Here is an 18,945-nt window from a genome sequence, read left to right as displayed (position 1 = left end):
GATAAAGGACTCAGTAAGGCTCTGTAGAATTTTGTTTAATAGATTGCACTGTGGTCTCAGTTGTCCTTTTATTGATTTAACTGAAAACTTCTAATTTCTTTATTTGGATTAGCAACTATGCACTATGCTGTTTTTGAAGTATTAGTTTTTAAAAGTAAACTTTAAGCCATTTGTGAACAAAATTGCTATTTCTGATACTTAGAATTTTGTGCTCAAAGAAAACGTTTTGAAAATGAGTACATATATATCTTACCTGGTAATTGAATGTCTAAAGCAATCGCCTCTTGCCTAAACATACTAATCAGTTGGATGTTTTGTTTATATTCATCCTCTAGTACCCACATTCAAGCTAAGTCCTATTGTACAGTGTCTCCTCTTCCGATGTTGGAAAAGATACCCTGTACCTTTAATGGGGGACCTGGTGAGAGCTTTCTTTCCAAACTTGTTCCCTGGCTTCCAAGTGACGAAATGAGCTGTAATTTGAGAGCCCTGCAATCCTTAGGATATCTTTAGCCAAAGGGAACGCTCTCTGTATTCCCACCCAGTCCAAGGGTTGAAATAGCATCAGAACGCAGGAGCAGCTTCTCTTAGCTACTAGCTCCATCTCCCTGGAGCCAGAGGGAACTCCAAAGGTGGCCGCAGAGCCAGGGCCCCAAGCAGCAAGTCCCCACTGGTTGGGAAGGACGATCCTGCCGGAAAGCCAAGGCTGAGGTCCAGCAGCACAGCAGAAAGAGAATCAGGGACCGAGAGGAGCCGGTGCAAAACGCGGCAGCTGCTGCGCAGAGCCACATGAAGCCTGCGGGAAAACCAGGATCACAGAGCAGCAAGAGAGCTGATCCTGAGGAGGGCGCAATCACTGGGAGCCATTGACTCCCAGGGGAAACCCTTTTCCTTGTTCCTGAACTAAAACTCTTCTCCCAAATATCCAGAATGATGTTCCCGAAGTTGATCTGGATGGGTTTCTTCTGCCATTTGTGTCGAGGCTACTTTGATGGTCCCCTGTACCCAGAAATGTCTAACGGGACTCTGCATCATTACTTCGTGCCTGATGGAGACTACGAGGAGAATGATGACCCAGAGAAATGCCAGCTGCTCTTCAGGGTGAGTGATCGCCGGCGCTGCTCCCAGGGGGAAGGGGGCCAAGCCAGTAGCTTGCTGAGCCTCACCCTTCGAGAGGAGTTCACAGTGCTGGGCCGCCAGGTGGAGGATGCCGGGCGCGTCCTGGAGGGCATCAGCAAAAGCATCTCCTATGATCTTGATGGAGAAGAGAGCTATGGCAAGTACTTGAGGCGGGAGTCCCACCAGATTGGGGATGCCTATTCCAACTCTGACAAGTCCCTCACTGAACTGGAAAGCAAGTTCAAGCAGGGCCAGGAGCAGGATAGCCGGCAGGAAAGCAGACTCAACGAGGACTTCTTGGGGATGCTGGTCCACACCAAGTCCTTGCTGAAGGAGACACTGGACATCTCAGTGGGGCTCAGAGACAAATATGAGCTGCTGGCACTCACCATCAGGAGCCATGGGACCCGGCTAGGTCGACTGAAAAGCGACTATCTGGAGGGTGGGGGACAGAGAACGGGCTAAATTTTCCATTGTAACTTTTATTCTACCCCGGTTTGCACTTTCAGCATGCGTCTGGAGTTGTCTTTTCAAAAGAAAGAAAATTTTAAGAGGTTGAGTCACTCTGATTTTGGTTTAGTTTTGTGTATTATTTATGTTATTACTGAAGATTTTTCACCGGTTTAAAAAAGAAGTTTTAAAGTAATCCCTGGGGTATTTTTCTTAAGGGACTTCATAGCTCTACAGAATCTTTTCTTTCAGCCCCATCTAAAGGATGTATTTTGTGTGGGAGGACTGATTAACCTTCCTCATCCTGACGATTGTGTGGACACATTGAAGGGGGTGGGAGGGACTGATGGATAGCTCCACTGCTTCTTCAGCCTTCTCTTTGGTCTCTGAAGGCAGAGGTGCCTGCTTTTCAGATGAGCTTCCAGGTCTGTGGCACATTTGCCAGCCGAGGAAGTTGCTTGAGTCTCCTCTGGCTCTTATTTATTTACCACGTTCTGAGTTTTGTTTTGTTGTAGGAGTGTTATTGAGAGCTTACTTGCGAATCGCCAGCAGCAAAATGCTCAAGGTTCCCCCGTGGGATTGTGTGAATTGAGGATGCAGCATTTGAGACAGCAAAGCTTTGGGGCGGTTGCCCACACACACGATGTGGATCTGCTGCGTGTTTCGCTGTACCATCAAAGAAACAGACTGCTGGAATACACCCCTCACTGTCTATGATTTAGGCTTCCAGTGTATTCTTTCTTTTTGGGATCGGGAAGTATTGCTTCTTTTTGCATATTGGAAACTTATATTTCAAGGGGGAAGTCTAATTCTAGAAACCCCTTAACCTAAGTTTTATTATTCAGTCAATAAATATGTTTTCATATAATACTGGCTTACTTTCTAATTTTCATCTTTAATCTCCATATTTCAAAGAGGGACCAGGGCAAAGAAGAAAGAAGGCAGAGTGAAGCCATTTTACCAGACTACATAATGAGGATGAAATAAAGGAGGAGAGTGTATGGTGGATCATCCCACCCTCTCTGCTCACAGGCATCATCCCAGCTAGGGAAATAAGAACCTAGCCTGTACCCGAATTGTACATTTGATTTCTCCTCTTCTGCTGGGAAATCTTACATTTCCCCACTTTAAGATTGGAAGAGTGTCAGAAAGACCTCCACCTCCTGTACTCTCAGGGTAGAGAGGCAGCATTATATACTTTCAGAGTTGGTGATGCTTAACAACTTGAAAACTAGTTCTGTGCTCTTAAATTAAATGGCTCAAAATATGAATGCATTTCATTTCAATTCAATTATCCTGGCTCAATACTCATCACCGCCTTAAATATGCTTTCTTTTCACGTACATCCACACACAAGGTACACAAGAGTTCACATGCTTCTGTTCCCACAGAGTAGTATTTATTGACTGTGTAGATTTGTGTCCAGGGAAAATAAAGAGTACCTTAAAGGGCTTCCTTCTTTATTCTGAAAAGAATGAGGGAAAGAAAATCAGAACAAGTATGATATTTGGTCCTTCAATATCTGAAAGTTACGTGGCTTCCTGACCCAAAATGACATATCACTCCAAAGCACTCAGCTATTTCAGCACACAGACAAATCCAACGCCATCTTATTGACTTCACTAGAGGTAATAGGATATTGGAATATGATGAGGCTGGAAAACTGCTTTCCTCCTGCACACCAACCTCAATCAGTTGATTACAGCTGCACTGGATCATGTTAAGATCAGGTTAAGAAGAACGCAGTAGGCACAGGAGCTTGCTGTCCAGCATTCTACTGGGTGCAGGAAGAGGTATGTGACACATTGCTGCAGATTGTGGGTGAGATTCTTTTCAGCCTAATATTCTTTATTCTGACAAAAGCGAAATGTAAAATGTTCAGTTCGTGGCTAGATAAACAGCCTGCGATATCCAGAATCTTGTGGAGGTAATCCAGAGAGCAGACGGGAATTTGCAGGTAAGAGGAGATGGTGGGAACAGTCCTCAACAGAGAGCCCAAGAGATGATATCACTTGTCACCTTTTTATGGCACAGACCAGGCCCACTAAGACCTTTCCTCTCTACTTTGTCACTAAACATTAGGCTTAGTTACTCACACGGTGATAATATTCACTCAAAGCAATACGATTTGACTTTACTTCTTAGACAATGAAATGTTTTGAAAATGTGAAATAAATCACATACTCTCTTTGCTGAGAAATCCACTCACAAACACATCCATACAATTTAGGATTTTTGTTTGTTTACTGCCAGTGTTTGCTGACTACTTATTCTGTACCAGGTACAGATTTAGGCTGTGGGTAATTCTTAAAAATTAGAAAACGTTGGGACTTCATCAAACAAACATCTTTTGGAGTGTTACTTAAAACAGATTGTTAAAATAACGCATTGTTATTTTAGCTATTATTAGACACAGTAAAAAAATAGCTAACATTTTTGAAAAGTCAGTATTATTAGTAAGGGCCAACACTAAGAAGTAAGTTATTCCTTCTCATTGCAACAGCAAACTATGTGAGGGATTTTATACAATTAAACAGTCAAGTTAGTCATGTTACACTGCTGTGCCAGAATACTTGAGAACACCAACTTAAAAGTGGAAGGATCACGTTTTTACAAGTATCAGTCCATGATCCTTAGACTCTCTTACTGGGCACTGGGTAGGGCACAGTACAGTGGCAGAGGGGGATGATTAAACAAGGTTTCTTTCTTCGTAATGGCTACAATTCTCCCCTCCCCTCCAAATATAGCAAGGAAAGGGGGTGGGACTGTATATGAGATCAAGGCCCAACTGATCACATATCCCAATCTTTACCTAGATCTCATTAAAGTTTTTTTTTATTGAGAAAAGGAAAAAAAAAAAACAAGTTTCCGACTACTTCCAGCCTCCCATTTCCCTCCCCCTCCTCCCACCCTGCTCTCCCTCCCCCAACACCTCTCCCCCTCCCTCTCCAGTCCAAAGAGCAGTCAGGGTTCCCTGCTCTGTGGAGAGTCCAAGGTCCTCCCCCCTCCGTCCATATCTAGGAAGGTGAACATCCAAACTGGCTAGGCTCCCACAAAGCCAGCACATTAAGTAGTATCAAAACCCCGTGCCATTGTCCTTGGCTTCTCATCAGCCCTCATTGTTCGCCATGTTCAGAGAGTCCGGTTTTATCCCATGCTTTTTCAGTCACAGTCCAGCTGGCCTTGGTGAGCTCCCAATAGATCAGCTCCACTGTCTCAGTGGGTGGGTGCACCCCTCGTGGTCCTGACATCTTTGCTCATGTTCTCCCTCCTTCTGCTCCTCACTGGGACCTTGGGAGCTCAGTCCAGTGCTCCAGTGTGGGTCTCTGTCTCTATCTCCATCCATCACCAGATGAAGGTTCTATGATGATATGCAAGATATTCGTCAGTATTGCTATAGGATAGGGTCATTTCAGGTTCCCTATCCTCAGCTGCCCAAGGAACTAACTGGGGACATCGCCTTGGGCTCCTGGGAGCCACTCTAGGTTCAAGTCTCTTGCCAACCCTAAGGTGGCTCCCTTTACTAAGAATTGTGCTTCCGTGCTCCCCTATCCAACTTTCCTTTATCCCAATCATCCTTTTTCCCCAAGTTCCCCCCATCCTCCCCTTCTCCCTTTTCTCTCCCCATCTCCCCTTACCCCCATCCCACCCCACCCCCAAGATCCCAATTTTCTCCCCGGCAATTTTGTCTACTTCCCATAGCCAAGAGGATAACTATATGTTTTTCCTTGGGTTCGCCTTCTTACTTAGCTTCTTTAGGTTCACCAACTATAGACTCCGTGACCCTTATTTATGGCTAGAAACCAATTATGAGTGAGTACATCCCATGTTCATCTTTTTGGGTCTGGGTTACCTCACTCAGTATAGTGCTTTCTATTTCCATCCATTTGCACGCAAAATTCGAGAAGTCATTGTTTTTTACCGCAGCGTAGTACTCTAATGTGTATATATTCCACACTTTCTTCATCCATTCTTCCATTGAAGGGCATCTAGGTTGTTTCCAGGTTCTGGCTATTACAAATAATACTGCTATGAACATAGTTGAACAAATGCTCTTGTCATATGATAGGGCATCTCTTGGGTATATTCCCAGGAGTGGTATTGCTGGGTCCAGGGGTAGGTTGATCCCGAATTTCCTGAGAAATCGAAACACTGATTTCCAAAGTGGTTGCACAAGATTGCATTCCCACCAGCAATGGATGAGGGTAACCCTTCCTCCACAGCCTCTCCAGCAAAGGCTATCATTGGAGTTTTTTATTTTAGCCATTCTGACAGGTGTAAGATGATATCTCCAAGTTGTTTTGATTTGCATTTCCCTGATCGCTAAGGAGGTTGAGCATGACCTTAAGTGTCTTTTGGCCATTTGAACTTCTTCTGTTGAGAATTCTCTGTTCAGTTCAGTGCCCCATTTTTTAACTGGGTTAATTAGCATTTTAAAGTCTAGTTTCCTGAGTTCTCTATATATTTTGGAGATCAGACCTTTGTCTGTTGCAGGGTTGGTGAAGATCTTCTCCCAGTCAGTAGGTTGCCTTTTTGTCTTAGTGACAGTGTCCTTTGCTTTACAGAAGCTTCTCAGTTTTAGTAGGTCCCATTTATTCAATATTGCCCTTAATGTCTGTGCTGCTGGGGTTATACATAGGAGGCGATCTCCTGTGCCCATCTGTTGTAGGGTACTTCCCACTTTCTCTTCCAAGAACACATTAGAAAAATTATCCATTGTGATCAAGTAGGCTTCATCCCAGAGATGCAGGGCTGGTTCAACATACGAAAATCTATCAATGTAATCCATCATATAAATAAACTGAAAGAAAAAAACCCTATGATCATTTCATTAGATGCTGAAAAAGCATTTGACAAAATTCAACATCCCTTTATGATAAAAGTATTGGAGAGATTAGGGATACAAGGGTCATACCTAAATATAATAAAAGCTATATACAGCAAGCCGACAGCTAACATCAAATTAAACGGACAGAAACTCAAAGCCATCCCACTAAACTCAGGAACACTACAAGGCTGTCCACTCTCTCCATACCTCTTCAATATAGTGCTTGAAGTTCTAGCAATAGCAATAAGACAACATAAGGGGATCAAGGGGATTCGAATTGGAAAGGAAGAAGTGAAACTTTCGTTATTTGCAGATGATATGATAGTGTACATAAGCGACCCCCAAAACTCCACCAAAGAACTTTTACAGCTGATAAACACCTTTAGTAATGTGGCAGGCTTCAAGATCAACTCCAAAAAATCAGTCGCCCTCTTATACACAAAGGATTTGGAAGCAGAGAGGGAAATCAGAGAAGCTTCACCTTTCACGATAGCCACAAACAGCATAAAATATCTTGGGGTAACTCTAACCAAGGAAGTGAAAGATCTATTTGACAAGAACTTTAAGGCATTGAAGAAAGAAATTGAGGAGGATACCAGAAAATGGAAGGACCTCGCTTGCTCTTGGATTGGGAGGATTAAGATAGTAAAAATGGCAATTCTACCAAAGGCAATTTATAGATTCAATGCAATCCCCATCAAGGTCCCATCAAAATTCTTCACAGATCTTGAGAGGACAATAATCAACTTTATATGGAAAAACAAAAAACCCAGGATAGCCAAAACAATCCTATACAATAAAGGATCTTCTGGAAGCATTACCATCCCTGATTTCAAACTCTATTATAGAGCTACAGTGATGAAAACAGTGTGGTACTGGCATAAAAACAGAGAAGTTGACCAATAGAATCGTATAGAAGACCCGAATTTTAACCCACAAACCTATGAACACCTCATTTTTGATAAAGGAGCTAAAAGTATACAATGGAAGAAAGAAAGCATCTTCAACAAATGGTGCTGGCACAACTGGATGTCAACCTGTAGAAGAATGAAAATAGACCCATATCTATCACCATGTACAAAACTCAAGTCCAAATGGATTAAAGACCTCAATATCCGTCAGAACTCATTAAAGTTTTTATTTAATTCCAAATTTTCTTCATGTTCTAAGCCTTCAAATTATATAAACCTATCAAAAGTTTAACAACTACATCAAACTCCTTAGGATCACTCACTTTTGTAGTCTATCTCTGATGACTCTTATTACAGATGAAGCCTTTCACAAGTGACACTTCGGTGACTAGTTTAGATCTAAACCATAACAGGAAATAAAACACTTCACGGAAAAATACAATACATTGCAAACACTTCAAATAGTACCTGGGGGTTTTACTACTCTTTCAGAGATTTCCATTGCACTGAAATCCTAGGTTCTTCCCCAAGTTAAAATATGTGATCTTAAATAACCAAGCATGGTGTTGCCTTTGATTGATGGTTATGTAAATAGATATATGATCAAGTATGATCCCACAGCTATCTACTCCAAATGATTTCCTTAGCGGGTCAAATTGCTGATGCTATCTGGATGTCAGGAGAAGCTTAGATCCTCTGTGTATTGAATTATTCATTGATAATTTTTTTTCTGTGAGATTTTTGCTCCTTTGATCTGAACACTTGAACAGTTCCAAATTCTATTTTGAAGCATTCTGCAGGTATCTACGTATTTGGGGGTCTCACAATGAAAGACAAAATGTGTTCATCTCTTGTACTGACCAAACCAGGCTGATAGAAGCAATCATGGCCATTAGAAGCCTTTGGCACTTTGTGTGGTGGTACCAAAAAACTGTCCAACCGTTCATGTGCTGCACGTTGCCTTTTAAATTCGTATTTACAACGCACTAAGAAAATGGGCACAATACTTTAAGATAGAAGCTTTAAAGCTAAGATTACAAACTATTGTGATAACTCATGAAGACATCCATAAAATTCATTAGTAATATAAAATCACCCTAAATGATTATGTGGTCAAACTTCCTTAGGACATTTTCAGAAACTAAGTATTAACGTCTTCTTGATACAAAGTCTTATGTGGGTAGGAAATAGAAATGGTAAATAACCTTTCAAAATGTTTTAATATAAGATAGGAAACAATTGTAAATATCAGAAGCCTTAGTTCTAAATGGCATATAGAATTTGTGAAAATAATCCACCAAAACAGAGAAATGGATTTTGTAACTTATTTTAGTAATTTTATCATTAGGCTGATCTTTGGGGAATACCATATCTAAAGTCAGACTGTTTAACATTCTTGGTTTGCCACAATGTGACATAACCAGAATAGAAATGGCCTAGACACATGGAGAAAAGGACCCTTAAAGACCTGTAGTAGAACTATGTGGGGATTAAAGATTGCTCTAGAGCATCAGCCACAATTATCTACAAACATAAACACAGTGATTAAAGATTTGTCATAATTATACATTCAACAGATGCATGACCTTTGTTATTTATGTTAATGTGGTTTCTATTTTTGTTGATTATAAAAAATCATATGTTCTCAACTTAAAGATATAAAAAAACATAACAAACATAAAGAAGACAAACACGATTCCAAGTATTATTTCCCCTATATGTTTAAAATAATCTTCTCAGGATTATTTTTCAGGCAAACCCTGTGTTTTACTAATTTCTCAGATAAGGAAACAGAGTGACGAGGGGACTAAAGTAACTTGTTCCAGAACTAAGAGCCATCTAGAAATGTACTACTATTTTTTTAAGACAGCTAAAAGAACTATTTGCATACCTCCAAATTATTTTTTTCTCTTTCTGCAGGCAGGAGACTAGACAGAAGGACTTATTAGCTCACATCCTATACTAAATATATATAATGAGTAGCCTATGAAGTGAAAATGGTGCTTGTACAATTTTCTGAATTGAAAAAATTCAGACCTGATCTGGGAAGAGAGAGAAGTGGGACAGTACTTGCTGCGTAAGCATGAGAATCTAAGTTCAGGGACCCGGCACCCATTTAAAAAGTTGAGAGTGTTGACAACCTGTCTGTAACCAGAGCACTAGAATAAGAGGAAAGGAGATATGTGATGCCTCAGGGCTCATTGGGTAGCCAATCAGCAGAAACAGGGATCTCCAGGATCAATAATAAACCTTGTCTCGAAAAATAAGATGGAAAGCAAATAAGGAAGATATCCAACATCAAACTCTGACCTTCATAGGCCTACATTTATGCATGCATGTGCACATGCACTAAGCACACACACAAACATGCACAAAACACACTCACACATACACAAAATAAATACATGAGTAAAATTCAAACCAAATTTTTGTCTAATAGTTTTTTATAGTTTTTTCGGTAGTTTTTGTTTTGTTAGTTTGTTGTCTGTTGGGGGTTGTCTGTTTCGTTTTATAATGGATAAAGTGTAAATTTCTTGTTTCTGCAAGAGTCTTGAATGAAGAGTCGATATTTACTTAGGAGCAGTTTCCATTGTATTGACTGTATTCTCCAAGAACTTGCATATATATTCTCACATTCTGATCATGGCAAGTTTTGATACATATACAACTGGCAAAGAGACTTCATGGGCTTCTCCCTGTGGTAGCTATAATCCCAACATGACTTGAAAAGTTTGCATTTTGAACTCAGCACAGGCATAGAACACAGTTTAGACTCAGTTCACATTTGTTTTGATGGCTTATATACAACCATTAGTATTTTTAAAGTATTTCTTTAAAAACTGAAGGGTATTTTGTATGTCGACAGTTTTCTATGGAAGGGAAGATGACTGCTATGTTTAATAAGGTGAAGTCCGCTTACTACAGGGCTGTCAATGTGGCTTGCTTTATCCAGTTGTGAAATTCTCATTCCCTTATCTATTAAAGAAATGTGTCTCCTGGGTGTCTTTTCTTGCTTTGATTTTTGCACAGCTCTCATTCCAAGACCAAGACAATTTTAAAATGTAAGTTTTGCTGCCAGTCAGGTGAACCATTGACAGCTCTGTAAGATTCTATGACTGTTTCAACTGCAAAGAGCACGAGCAACAAGTTGTCTTCCCTCCAAATTGTATTTTTCCTGACAAGGGTCCCTTTGATCCTGCCCTAGTTCTTTCTCCCCTTGCCTCTCCCAGGTTCCTTGCCTTTGTTTCCCCTACCCTTGCCTTATAGACTCATTCACCTTTAGAATTATGGGAAATAGAGGTAGAGCCTGGTTCACACTGTACCTCTATAATGTGTTAGTTTGGAAATCTAAGCAAATTAAGAAATTTTTTGGAGCCTCTTATTTCTCCACCACTGAATGCACATTCTTTTAGGTTCATGTGAGGATTTGATAAGCCTGCCTATGAAAGGGGTTTGCTATTTATACCAAGTAGAAGTTAGAATATTCTCACCAATAAAAAACTTGTTTTAAGAACAGGCACTTCGTCTGTTCTGCAAATTAAATGAAAACATTTTAAAAATTCTATATCAGGGGTTCTCAACCTGTGGATTGTGACCCCAAAAGGCCACTGGAAAAAATAGATACTTACATTACCATTCATAACAGTAGTAAAATTACAGTTATGAAGTAGCAACTAAATTAATTTTATGATTTGAAGCCACCACAGAATGAGGAACTGAACTAAATGGGCACAGAACTAGGAAGGTTGAAAGCCACTAATCTATGTGTTTTCTTCGAACCAGTCCTTCCCTCCTCATTTTAAGAATGTTTCTCAGAATCCAAAGATGTTTTGTGCCCAAGCTCATGAGAGAAGTTCTCATACATGTGTTTATACCACAAACATTCCTGCCCTGTTTTGCTCGAGAGAATGAATGAACAATAGAAAATAGCAATTGGAACACTGGTTTGCCCTCTATTTCCAGATGCTTTTGCTCTATGCCTTGAGCATGATGACACACATAGAAGAAATGTAGCATCCTAGGAAGTTGGGGAGGGGGGGCTAAGAGAAGGAAACCACAAGCATGGCAATAATGACAACAGAAGAGCAAGAATAAGAATGATAATTTCCTGTCTGCCCTAGAAAAGTCCAACTTTTAGTCCCTCAAACCTGAATCCATGTCTCAGCTGAGGTGGCAGTCCTCATAGGCACTCAATATGGAAAGAATTATGGCGACAACATGAATCCCTATATGTAACTTTAGAGTATGATGGTGGAATTTGCTGCATCTCACAGCCTGGCAGTCCTTCTGGCCCCCAGTCCTGATGCTGCCAGGACTTGAGTGGACCAATCCAGCCTCATTTGCTCTGATGACAGTGGCCTTCACTGGGAGGACCTGCACCAGTGTATCCTTGTTTTGACTTTGATGGCAATGGTCTTTACTGGGAAGACTTGGACCAGTGCATCCCTGATTCAGCTTTGATGACAGTGGTCTTCACTGGAAGAACCTGAACCAATACATCTCTGTTTTGGCTCTGATGGCAGTGGTTTTCAGTGAGGGCCTAGAGGCATTAGCATGAAACTTTGTAGACTTCCTGCATTAGGAGGAAAGTTCTGTAAACTGGCCATTTCTATTCGCTTGCCCTTCAGCTGGGTTTCAAGTAAAGAGTCCATGGTTTAGCTAAATTGGGACAGGGACAGATGTGATCTCTCCAACATAAGCTGAAAAATAGGTTTAAACCTCTACTCTGCTGAACACAAGGGCATACAGTCTGGTCCAGTGAAAGATAATACATGTGTATATTTAACTACAAATACAAAGAGTTGAGAAACATATTTCTTTTCTAAATTAAAGGCATTTGGGTGACTTGAAACACTTTCAAAATAGCACAATTTTTGACTGTTTGGCTAAAACAAAACCCCATTCAGGCTTAGAAACTGGCAAAGGCCATACTATGATAAATGCTTATTCCACAATCACATTTTCCACAAACCCTCTAATTTCCAAGAGTTTTACCACAGAGAAAGAAGCACAGTACAAGATCTGAACAGACAGCCCACAGTAGTGACACAACTTTAATAGGCTGCCAGCATTTAGAGGGTTTTCCCATTTCCTCTGTAAAAATCTTACCATTACCAAAACACGCAATGCCACTTTTGACTTTAAATTGTGGAGAAAAGATTATTTATAAAAAAGCTATTAATTCACTTCCATATTCACTTAGCAAATGTTTACTGAGCACCCAATACTGTACACTCTTTGTGCTACACTCAGATGATAATTAATAAGAAGAAATTGTCATTATATTCTATTTGGTATTTGCCAGGAGGGCCATTCTAAACATGCCACCCACGTTAAACACCAGCAGTCCACATAGTAGCTCTTTCCAAGGGTTTGGTGTATACTGATCTGCTACCCATACAGGAGATCTCCAAAGCCTGGCCAGCCCTTTTATACTCTGTGATCTGCAGCAATGCTGCCTCATCACTGGCTAGTGGCCTCTGCTGATCGGGCCCACCCTATACCCTAACAGAAACACCTTCCTAAAATGACGAGTACATCTTCAAATTAGAACTCAAGAGTTCCTGGCTTTTGTTCAGTGGTACAAGGAGATAAATAAAACAAATATTGGATTAAAATAAGAATGTAATAAGTTAGTAAAAGTTTTCAGTATTGAGTTAGTCAACCTGGGAGTGTAATGGAATGCAAGCATTGTGATAGCCTGTGACAGGCACAAATAGCAAAAGAAAACCATACTTCTGGAGAAAGATGGTGGAGAGAGAGAGAGAGAGAGAGAGAGAGAGAGAGAGAGAGAGAGAGGTGGGGGAAAGAAAGAAAGAAAGAAAGAAAGAAAGAAAGGAAGGAAGTTGTAGTAATTACACTCCTTACTAAGAAGCCAGAAATAATAACAAATGGAGAAGCTGAGGCCTAGGTATGAAGAAACTCATTCTAAGTCATATAAAATAATTCCTAATAAGAAGAATTAAGACACACAGTCACAGACCCAGATGGCCAGCACACCCTGTCCTTAGTGCCCTGTCCCTCTCCGGGTAGCTCAGCCTACCACATAACTATAGCACAGGAGTTCAAGTTAGAAGACAATTTTCTCTGGGCAAGTAGACTCACTCACTCATTAGAAAGTCCAGCTCCTAAGGGAATATTTGCATTTTTACTATAAAAGTATTTTTAATTGAAAAATATAAATACAAAAATTATATATACTTATGAGACATGGTGTGATATGTGATGATTTATATACCTATATATTATTTAGCATTTAAATCACATTAAACATATCTATATCCTTAAATATATATTATTTTTGCCAAGTAAAAACATTCAGAATACTTTCTCCTAGCTTTTTGAAGTGGGCACCATACACACCTAACCATGTGCACACAGAGAATTTCTTAATCCTATGTAACTGTCTCATTTAGCAACACCTGGTCAACCTTTGCCCAGAACTCCTCCTCTACAGGAAACCACCTCTCTCACTTCTGAGATCAGCTTTCTTTTTGTGAGTGAACCATGTGGAATTAGTTGTTCCGTTCTCAGCTTGTTGTACTTGATGCATTGATCTTCTGTTCCTTCTTTGTTGAGGCAAATAACAAGACAGAGGTCTAATTATCTTGTAGTTGGATACAGTTTCATGATGTATGTGGCCCACATTTTCTTTATCCATTTGTCAATGATGAACACTTAGATTCCCTCTCCTATTTCTTATCTATTGTGAATAGTGCTGCAGTAGGCATTAAAGCTGAGATGACTTTCCAACATTTGGAATTCATTTTCTTTGGGTTTTTGCCAGTAGCAAAACTGCCAAATTGCAGGGGACTTGTACTCTATATTTCTTAAAGGATCACTATTCTGTTTCCTATGTGGCTACATAAGTTTAAATGACCATAACCAGTATGATGGTGTTCCCCTTCTCCACACCTTGTTAACCTTTTTGATGCTACACATTCCTCCTGGGATTAGAGAAAGATAACAGCAGCACTGATTAGCATGTCCCAGGTCATACAAAGCTGATCTTGGGCCTGTGTTTTTGTTTTTGTCATTTTAGTATCTTCTTTTGAAAAATATCTATTTAGTCCTGCTGCGTACGCATCTGGTTATTTATTTCTCTCCATTCTAGTTTTTGGTTGTTGTTCCTTTCATGTTTGGATATTAGTCCATTTTCAGATACACAGTTTGTAAATTATGTGGCTTTCATCTTCATTCTGTTCTTCACTTCGATGAAACCCTATTTATTTTTATTTTTATTACCTAAGCTTTGGAGGTCTTGCCAAAAAGAAAGCAAAAGCAAGCAAATAAAAATAAATTTACCCAGCCTGGTCTACAAGAGCTAGTTCCAGGACAGGCTCCAAAACCACAGAGAAACCCTGTCTCGAAAAACCAAAAAAAAGAAAATAATAATAATAATAAAATAAAATAAAAAAATAAATTTACCCATTCCAAAGTCTAGCCACATTTATCCTGTGTTTCCTTCTAGTAATTTCCTAGTTTCATGTCATATTAGAAGCCATTAATCCATTCATTCTGAGAGATTTTCCTTTGTTGTTTTAATAATGGGAGAGAACAGGATCTGGCTGCATTATTTGTACGTAACTATTCAGTGTTCACAGAATCACTTATTAAAAAGACAGTCCAGGCCCACGGGTGCTGTTTTTGCCTTTGTGAAAAGTCACTTGACTGCAGATGCATGAATTTCTATCTAAACTCTGTGATGTAGTCTATTGGTCAGTATGGTGATCATGTTTCTGTTTTAATTCCCTCAGTATTCATTTTGCTTAAGACTTCTTTGCCTGTTTCACGGTTTTGTTGACCGAGGTTTCTGTCCTGCCCAGTCCTGCAGTCATTCAGTCCCAAAGACAGACACAGAGGTCTGCGTTAATCATAAACTAGTTGGCCTATTAGCTCAGGCTTCTTACTAATTAATTCTTACATCTCAACCCATAATTCTTGTCTATGTTAGCCATGTTTTCTGTGAGGGACATGGTTTGGTACCTTTCATCACCAAGGCATTCTCATCGTGCTTCCTCTATAGCTGGGTGACAGCTGTACACTGACCTTTTCTCTTCTTAGAATACTCCTATTTGCATGGCCCCATCTCTACTTCCTGCTTGGCTACTGGCCAATCAGCATTTTATTAAAAATAATACAAGTGACAGGATAAAAGGCCATTGTCCTACAGCACAGTTTTATACTAATTTTAGGGTGACTTCTTTTCATATAGTACAAAGAATATCATTGATAATAAAGTTACCTCATTGAATCTATAAATCACTTTGAGCAGTATGGTCATTTTAACAACAATGATTCTTCAAAGCCATAAACAGAGGATGTGTGTGTGTGTGCGTGTGCATGTGTGTGTATGTGTATGTGTGCCCTCCTTAATTTCTTTGTTTAGTTAAGAGTAATCTCTCTTCACATATCGTTCACCACTCAGGAACCCTCGGCCCTCATTCCTTCCTTTCCCATAAGAACTTGATCAAATACATGGTAACTTCTTCCCTGTGTGTAACACACCCAACTCCTTCTAGCTTTTCTTATGTAACATAAACAATAACTCAGCTTTCCAAGATCTGGCTTATTGTCAGGATGGAGGGCTTTACAATAGGAAAGGCTTCATAGACTAGCTCATGAGCTCAGCACCAGTTCTTATACTACTGTCCAGGATCCGTATGCAGCCATATTTGGAGTTCCCTTTATATAAATCAGTAATGATAACACCCACCTTGCAGGGTCTGAGTTAAATAAATGAAACATTATACATAACATTCCTTGTACCCTGTTTAAAAGACATTTGAACATATATGTGGATGAACTCCTAGTTGGGTGATTTGTCTAAACTCAGAAATAAGTGAATTTTTTGCACTGAATAGCAAGCCCAGAAAAGATGCAGTGTGCTGGATGGGTAAAGAAACAGCAAATGGGAAAGCCCAAATAAGAACCCAGTGCTGTCACAGCTGATGAACTTTGCTTTGCATGTAGTTTGCCAGCCGGATCGCTGGCCTTCAAATCCAGTGTTCTACTTGGAAAGGAAAGATTTCTAAGTGTATGTCCATCCCTTTCAGACTTATTCTGAACATTGACATAAATATCTGGCCACATGTAGCCTTGAAAGCTCCAATACTGCTTAATTTGGGGGAAAATTTAAAAAGGTACTATGCATCATTTTTTCCTTCCACAAAAACAACTGAATAGACTTTCCTAATTCATTCCCAAAAGCTTCATGTTTGGGCTGAGCTCAGTCCTGGAAGCTTCGTATGGTAAGGAAGGTCTGAGAAACTCATTAAAGGCAAGTGAGAGCTCTGGGATGGAAATGCTCACAGACCATGGAAATTCCATTGGCTTTTTGCCCCAGGTGAGCCATCTTTCAATAACAGGAAGATGAGCCCAAGTGAACTGCCCCAAGGTTGACAGCTAAATTATTACAGCTTTATCCATTATGGAAAACAGAGTCCAGAGACTGTGTTTCTCACCTTAGGTCCTGATTCTCCTCTTGACTCTTGTGATATGTGAATGAAGCCTCCAAGCCCTCAGTTTTCTATTCTATAATATAGAAATTACAGTCATCACTGCATATGATTTTGATGACTAAATGATAAAATCTAGCTCACTGTACTCTTGGCACATATGTTAAAACTTCTGCTTTATATGTGACATAATTCATAACACATAATACCTCCCCCATTAATACACAGAAATACATGATATACACTTAAAGTCCACACTCCTTCCCTTTCCCCTTCCTTGCTTAGTCTCTACTTCTCTTCCACTCTCCCTCCTAGGCACTTGGGAGAATGGGTGGCATATTATCCACCCTACTTCCTAAGGTGAGACAATGTTTATTCAAAAAAAAAAAGAATCACAATATACAAAAAGAACAGAGCATAATATAAAAGAAAATGATAAGAAACCACGGATGTTGTTAAGCATCCTTCAGTGCATAGGAAAATCCCCTACAATAAAGATTTTCTTTTTTTTGGACAGTCCTAAATTGTTTATTGGGTATGAATTGTACAAACATTACGTATATTAGCGGTAACAGTGGAGCTGCAGAGTGTTGCGCCTTCTCCAGGCTGCACAGTGAGAGCCCAATAGTGTGGTGGAACTTGTGGCCCTTTCCAAGGCCACGGCTCTTGCGGCCTGCAGACGTCAGCCCACGCATCTCTCTGTGCTTGTGGACCGGTTTGGTGATCCATTGGGTGTCAGGGTTTCTTCTGATAGCTTTATGGAATGGATCGATGAGGATAACCTCAAAGAATTTATATGTGGAATCTTCGCCAACCCAGTAAGAATTCGGGACTCTCAGAGCCCCACAGTGGCGTCCAGCTCTCTCCTCAGCAACAGACTGAAGGCTTCGGGCAAACTTTAGCTGGTTCACACCATGATGGACAGGCTTGCCGTAGGTCGCACCCTTGGGCACCGGGCGTTTGAGGCCACCACGGCGAACGCGAATCCTGTACATGACGTAACCTTGCTTGGCCTTGTAGCCCAGCCTCAGCGCTTTGTTGGGCCGGGTGGGGCAGGGAGCCCGGTGCAGCGCGGACAGCTGGTGGTACTGCCAGCGGTGGACCCTCAGCAGGACGCGCATCATGTCTGACTGCTTCTTCCGCCACAGCTCCTGGATTGTCAGTAGTCTTAAAGTTAAGCAAAACCTGGGGCCAAATATATAAGCACCAAGGATAGTTATATTGAGGGTCTTGAATATAAGGATAAAATTTCTTCCCAAAGATAACGAATACATTCTAACATGTATAAAGAAAATAAAATCTGGGAAATATTGATATTACAAGATCTGTTTAATATGCTGAATCATATGGAGGGCCGGGCTTCTTGAGAACAATTCAGACATTTCATATAATAAAGAATATGCAGTGCAACAGTATCTAAATTGAAATTGAAAGCTTCTATAAATAGCATAATTTCATCTCTTTTCCATCAGCAACAACAACAAACTGGTCTACCCATTGATTAGGGCTTTCTGTACACTTTAGTAAGACAATGAAAGGGCTGAAGAGAGCCAGTTTAGTCTAACTGATAATTTCACATGGTGCAGACAAAACATCTGGATGACTGGTACTTTCATTTTTCACTTGGTGGTTTTGACGTGCACAAAACATAATCATTGCTGTGTGCTGACTTGTCAACACTGCAAGCTCAGCTGATGGCACAGGAAGTTTAACTGGTTCTAAAATAAAGAAGCTGCAAAAACATAATGCAACCCAAGAGACCATTGCTTAATAAAAAAATAAGAGCTCTGAATTAGAAAAAAATCAATTTAAGCATATTCTTTAGTTACATCTCATTATATCAAGTTCAACCACCCTACCAAAGCTTTTTATTGTCCCTGGAACTTTGTGTGCTCAATCCCTCATAACATTGGGTCAAGTTATGTCACAAGACCATAGCCCTATCTTCTTAAAGAAAGAGAAGCTCTCCATAGTCACAAATCTAACTGAGCTCAAGAGATGACATCTACACCAAAAGGGAACTTTATATTTTCTCTTTTAAATTACCTAGCCAAAAAGTATGCCATTTAAAATTTTGTTGTAATGGAACAATACCAGGCGATGAAAGTCTTGGTTTCTGCCCTTTCAAGTCCTACATGTGTTTCCTGTCTCAGTTTCCCAGGGCTACTGTCCACAGTGA

At 40.2% G+C, this 18,945-nt stretch overlaps 1 protein-coding gene and 1 pseudogene across 1 annotated transcript; one reads left to right on the top strand and one right to left on the bottom strand.

Moving 5' to 3' along the window:
* Positions 1-521: 521 nt before the first annotated feature.
* Fibin (fin bud initiation factor homolog) lies at positions 522-2,449 on the top strand. Its single transcript, XM_041678956.1, has one exon. The coding sequence runs from the start codon at positions 931-933 to the stop codon at positions 1,582-1,584; it is 654 nt and encodes a 217-aa protein (XP_041534890.1). The 5' UTR covers positions 522-930; the 3' UTR covers positions 1,585-2,449.
* Positions 2,450-17,328: 14,879 nt separating this feature from the next.
* On the bottom strand, positions 17,329-18,040 carry LOC121465479 (annotated as a pseudogene).
* Positions 18,041-18,945: the final 905 nt, after the last annotated feature.

The sequence above is a fragment of the Microtus oregoni genome, unplaced genomic scaffold, assembly GCF_018167655.1.
Source record: "Microtus oregoni isolate MIOR12 unplaced genomic scaffold, Mior012 000031F_ref0000149, whole genome shotgun sequence".
Classification (NCBI taxonomy): domain Eukaryota; kingdom Metazoa; phylum Chordata; class Mammalia; order Rodentia; family Cricetidae; genus Microtus; species Microtus oregoni.
Note: the sequence above shows the minus strand (reverse complement) of the source record. Positions and strands in the feature narration are given on the sequence as shown.

Coding starts and splice junctions, on each gene's coding strand:
- Fibin (XM_041678956.1), top strand. CDS start 931: ATGATGTTCCCGAAGTTGATCTGGATGGGTTTCTTCTGCCATTTGTGT.